The 6000-nt window shown below is 41.0% G+C and overlaps 1 protein-coding gene across 1 annotated transcript in view; it reads right to left on the minus strand.

The window, feature by feature from the left end:
- LAMA3 (laminin, alpha 3) overlaps window positions 1–6000 on the minus strand; it is a gene marked incomplete at its 5' end in the record, with an annotated part of 87356 nt that overhangs the window by 35731 nt on the left and 45625 nt on the right. Inside the window, 2 exons of the mRNA XM_010282284.1 lie at window positions 1259–1372; window positions 5185–5415. Coding sequence (XP_010280586.1) covers window positions 1259–1372; window positions 5185–5415 — 345 coding nt within the window. The remainder of the gene's footprint in view (window positions 1–1258; window positions 1373–5184; window positions 5416–6000) is intronic.

Genomic DNA, 6000 nt, shown 5'->3' on the forward strand with positions numbered 1-6000 from the left:
TACAAATGAGAAACAGTTGTTCTGTCTTCTCCACCTCCTCCTGCACCTCGTCCTCCTTCACTTTCAGCAGTGCAGCACTACACCCCTCCCCTGCCACCAGCACGCAGTGGGACAGGTATTGCCTGAGCTGGGGATGGTTGCACTGCTGCCACAGTGAGAAGGAGGGGACAAAGAGAAACCTAAATCACATACTTCATGGGATAAAAGTCAAATTTGCTTTTTTTTTCCTTTATAATTTTCATCTGAAGTAAAACTTCCTCATCTTTTTAGCTCTGCAGCAGCACTTTCCTGTCACGGCCTGCCCTGCCTCTGCAAGGCAGCAGCCTGTAAGTCATCCCCCAGACTGTGCCGAATTGGTTTATATTTTCCATTAAAGCAAGAGGGTTGGTTGAGACGAAATCAGGGGGAATGACATAACGTGTAGGAATGCACCGCAGGCAGAATGGATGCAGCACGAACAAGGAAGAAATAACAGAGAAAACAGACCATGAAAGATGTTGGCAAGGTTCTTGTTTACACAGTAAAGAAAAATTAGTGAAAAGTTTTCAAGTGGGAATTTTTCAGAACAAATTGTTCAACGGAGCGTCACAGATATAAACCAGAGAAGCACAGCCGGCCAGATGTCACACTTGCGTTGCTACAAGGGCTGATCCACTCCCATGAGACCGCTCTGGGTTTAACGCGGTGTGCCAGGGAGCAAAATCTGCCCCACTGTATCTTCTGTAACAGCCAAAATTTTCTGATTAATCTAACTTTTATCCCCTTTATCTTATCTTATTCATTCCAGTATTTTTTAATCCATCCACCTGTAAATTAAGATTAGTGGAGATTTACTGATGCTGATTAAACAAGAGATTCTGCAAAGTCTCTGCTATGCATTAATGCGCTATTTGTTGGCATTGGCAAACCCTAGTATGTATGTATAAAAATAAGAACTGCATGTGCCAGGATAAGACCCGTATTTATTATGAACGACTGCAAACACTTACATACATACTAATGTGGTGACTTTTTGTACCATGAGCTAACAAAAATTATAGGGGATATTCTAATCACTCACAGTTAACGTTAAATGTACATCTAAGTGTATGCAACTTACACTCATTAACAGTACAAGATACAGGGAATGAGGCAGGCAAGGATTATTTTTATTTGCTTTGAATTCAACAATACTGTATAGTCCATACTGCAGTAAGGTAAATGTTTTTTTTCTCCTTTTTTTCCCCAATTAATTTATTGAATGTTAGTATTTACTTACAATACATTTTCCAGTACCATCTTGACACCTATTTGAATTTCCATTGCAGTTGCATGGGACACAGCGTCCAGTAAATAATCCTTTATTCTCACGATAAAATCCAAGGCCACATTCCTAGACAGTAAGCAGAGAGAAAAAAAAAATAGTGAGTGTTGGTGGAAAGAAAGTTTTACAGGTTATTGAAAGGGCATTTTAAAATTTTTTGCCATTTAGTAGTGGAGGTGTACATTTCCTGGCAAGCTCTTCCAAGCCCATATTATTGTTTATATAATAAGTATTTTAATGCAGCAAATGACACTGAAGAATGGAGCTGAAGAAGTTTCAGCCTAAGCATCTGAACCCTGTGCTCCATGTTTTGTGGTAGTGGGGATTTCATCATTTTGACTCTAACCTCCAAGCAAAACATATTTCCTATGGCTACGTACAAAGGTGTAGAATATGACTTTTAAACCACAGAAAAAGATTTGAATATAGATTCATACTACAGTCTTCTCAAAGAAGAACATATGAAAATCTCCCATATTACCTAGTGGTTATATGAAATCTTGATACTAATTTAACAATGGTGTATTCCTTGGAAATATTTCTAATGAGATATCTTTTCCATGAATTCATCATGACTTCCACAACAAGACTACCTGGAGCTGCATGAAGCCACACTTAGAGTGAGGTGATCTTACAAAACACGCAGCGGTCTAATACCTAAGTACAGGCTTGTCCCGGAGATCTGGGAAGCATGAGAAGAATGTTCGGCTATTGAGGGCACAGGAGCAGAAGCACAGCCTGTCAGATCAAAGTCAAGTTTAAATAGGGAGCGGAACCAGAGGAAGATTATGAATGAAGCAAGAGGCACGAAGTTTGTTAGCCTACACCAGGAAGGTAGTAACTAACATGTTAAAACCAGGTTCTTGCTTGGCATGGGAAGGCAAAGCACAAGGGTAGGGGAAGTACAAGGAATTCTTCCTGGGCACGGAGCCTTCCCATATACAGAACAATTCAAATATTCATGCCCATCTTCTCTGCTCAGCATCCTCCTGGCACACCAACCACACCAAAAATGACCGGACGTAAGTCTATCCCATCTAGTCCCTCGCTCCTGTTCACTAGTAACTAAGCTGGTGAGGTGCAAGATCAGAGGCTGTATGGGAGAGGGGAGAAGGCTGTGCTCCCCATGAAGGCAACACCTCCCAGGTTCCTGCCTCAGGCAATGCACTTCTGCGCGGTACCTGTATCTCACCTCCGCCTCACCGTTAGAGGCTGGCCTCAACGACATTCAGAAAACAAGTGACAGCTGAACTTTAAAGCCATAAATCTTTTCTCATAGCAGTTGTACTGACTGACGGGACTAATCTGAAGAGCAAAGAGTTTGCCGGACAGTGTCTCAAATGATGTTCCAGTGGTTTGAGGTATAAGTATTTATGGAGGGACAGGATTAACCAGTGAATTTATCAACCATGTAACTACCAGAGGAAAGAAAAATTCACCTCTCCCAAACCAGATCCCAAAAGGAATATTGAGTTATTGCTGTTTAAACAACAGTTGCTAGTGGCACCTTTGCCTTCTTTGCATGTGGGATAAATGGGAAAAAAAAAGTATGCAGAATACATCAGAATACATCAACAGCTTTTAACACTGAATTTAGTGGGAGCAAGGACTGAATTTAGAATAGGCACTTGAAATTTTTCAGATATACTTTTAAAAGGGTGAATATGTTCCCTAAATAACATGGAGCCAATATATACAGCTTCTGAAGAAACTAAGGCCAGAAATACATTGAACAGCATGAGTAAGTAAAATATAGGTTCTAATGCATATAAATTTTATTTACTGAAAGTCTCTTTTTGGAGCAAAATTAATCATTCGTTTAAAAAATACATCCAAATGCATTTGGGAAAAAAAATCTATGCAGCTTTTTGTTTTTCTATTTATGCTGTCTTTAAAACAACACATTTGGAGTATATGGGCACTTTGTTTTTGAAGCAGTATTCGTGATACTGAGAAATTGATTCCACACAAAGATAAAGCTCTAGGCACTTTCAAGTGCTCAGGAGTTCAGGCTGATTGTTTTCAAGAAAGCAGCAATTTAAAAGAAACTTCTCGCACACGCTTTTGTTAGTAAAGTATTTCAAGGCATAAGATTAGCCTTCTTATTACTTTTATATTAACTAATGTAGAAGTTGTTATCAAATTAGTTCATTTGAAAGCAAAGAGAGAGCAGGAAGCAAAGGAAAAAGGGAAAATGAACAAATTACCTGTCTCGGGTAAAAATCCCTTTGAACTGGTTGCTGCTGACTCCTCTCCTGAAGGTGAGGATACAATAGCCTCTGTTGCATATCTTGTGCTAAACAACGCCCCAGGGCTACTAACGTGATAACCAGCCATCCTGCATTCCTCGGCCTCTGCACTTGGGCCATCGTTTTACTTTAGCTCCTCTGCGAACGCACGCTGCTATCCTTTTGGCGCTCGCCCGTTCTCTTACACTCTCCCTTCTTCTCCAGCTTCTGACTCAGATTAATGAGGCTCTGTGCCGTGATGGGCCCCACCTTTAAACTTTATACATGAGTCAAGTTGTACAGCACACATTGCCGTTCCTGAGGTTAACAAGTAACCCCGCGGTTCCTGTAGCTCGATATATACCTAAGTCAGGGTGTGGCAGGCATCACCTCCTCCCCACCTAAGGCAGCCAGACAGAGCTAGGTGATTAGAGCAGTAAATCACTGCCTGAGTAATGCTGCATAAACACACCGGGCTTATGAACTACCCAGGTGAGTGTCTTGATCACTTCCTTTGGCTTACGAATTTCCACCAGGTTATATAAAAAAAAACCTCAACAGCTTAGTTGATCAAGGCAGTATGTTGAAAGCAGTGGGATGGCCGTAGGAATGTCAGTCAGTGCTCATCAATTTGCGTATGGCACGGAGCATCAAATGCGTGAAAAATTACATTTCTAGAAATATTTCCAAAATGGTATTCGACAGATGATGAAGGGCTGCCCTGAGCAGTGGATGCACACATGAGACATAAGGCAGCCATAAACGTCGTTTTGTTCAGTCTCTGCAGCTGCTCTGGTCTAGATATTATTCTTTCATTCTCATTTCAAAAACCTTGGCAAGGTTAGTATAGCAATTGCTGCTTTATGGTAACCCTCAACCATTTTCTGAGAGAATAATTCCTCATATTTTGTGAACTTTGTACACAAAGCTTATCTCTCCAGTACTTTATTGTGCTGCCTTGGGTGCTTACACATGGGAACAGTCAAGCTCTAAGCTGAGCAGTGACAATCCAAAGAATTACAGCTACAGGAACAGCATCAGGGACAGGATATACAACTGCAGCTAGGATTGCACCATTCTTCAGCTAACAGCATTACTTTGCATGTTTACATCATCCTTCATAAGAATATTTCAAAATATTTTTTCAAATATTTTAACTTCAGCTTTCAAATATTTCCCTATAAAAATAGGAAAAATGTTAGTCACCCTATCAAAATAGGAAAGTATCTAGAATTATCTAGGCTCAGATTACTTTTCTTGGACCTTGTCATGCATTTCCCTGATAGAATAAGGAAACTTGTCCATGTGTAGGGTCTCACAGACTTTTATCAAGTCAGCTCTGACCTTCTCTCCATTGAAGTAAGTATTGACCGAGATTATTGAGCCTCTTGCAGACATCACAGACGAATCCCTCATTGAGGTGCCTTACACATGTAAAATGACATTCACAGTTCCAGAAAAGCAACCATGAGTTGAATAACCCTTCAGTGCTTCTTAGACAGTGAAAGTATTTGAGCCATCAAAAGCGCACACGCTTACAAGAAGCACGTTTAATTACTTTAATAACTAGCCTGTTCCTCTAACTAAACCAGTATGTATAGCTGTAGGCGAGACAGAAGACAATGGTACCGTATGGAGGCAAACGCTTCCTACCTGACATGAATCACCGGCGTACTCCGGAGGGCAGGAGCATGTCTCTACGCTGTGTGCAATGCTGCCGGTTCCCGTGCTGGTGGCTTCTTCCAGCCCAACCTCACCAAGGGTTAATCGCTGAGTCTCCGTGAAGTAAAGGCCTCTGATGTGTAAGCCATCTAGTCTAGACAGGATTATCATCAGTTCTTCTCTGGACACAGGGTTATTGCTGCTGGCATGTCTGAAGTTTCCCTGCACATTAAGGGTACAAAATCAGCACGGCAGTATCTGCAAAGAAGATGGGATGACAGAAAAAGGGAGAAAAACCCCATGGAACAGACCCCTATAGTGAGAATTGGTATGGGATGAAACAGAGGTCAGGAAAATAAATACAATGGATGTAAACGCAGGATATGTGGGAAAAAGAATAACGAGCATAAAAAGGGAGGTACCCTTTACTTTGCAAGGTATATATGGCTTTGAGGTATCGGAAAGTGAAGAGGCATATAGGTTCTTCTTCAGTCATCCAAATTTCTTTGAAGTATCACCCACTAAACCATAAAAGGGTGGAGAAAAATACTTTTATTTTTAAGAGTACGCAAAGTCCTAGAAATCCAATCTCTGAGGGCTGCCTTCACATGCTTTCTTGATGCTAACACACACAGCATTACTGCAAATGGAATCTGGCTTGAAGAAACATCTTTTTTGCCTATATATGAGACAGAAATAAATAACCCAGTTTGACCTTCTGAGCACAGATTTAAGGTCGGAATATCCCTGCTAAGTTCACCTGCCTGAATGTTGGGCACTCATTCTAAACTAGGTAGCTAGACACCA

Source organism: Phaethon lepturus, unplaced genomic scaffold, assembly GCF_000687285.1.
Source record: "Phaethon lepturus isolate BGI_N335 unplaced genomic scaffold, ASM68728v1 scaffold5262, whole genome shotgun sequence".
In the NCBI taxonomy this organism is placed as follows: Eukaryota; Metazoa; Chordata; class Aves; order Phaethontiformes; family Phaethontidae; genus Phaethon; species Phaethon lepturus.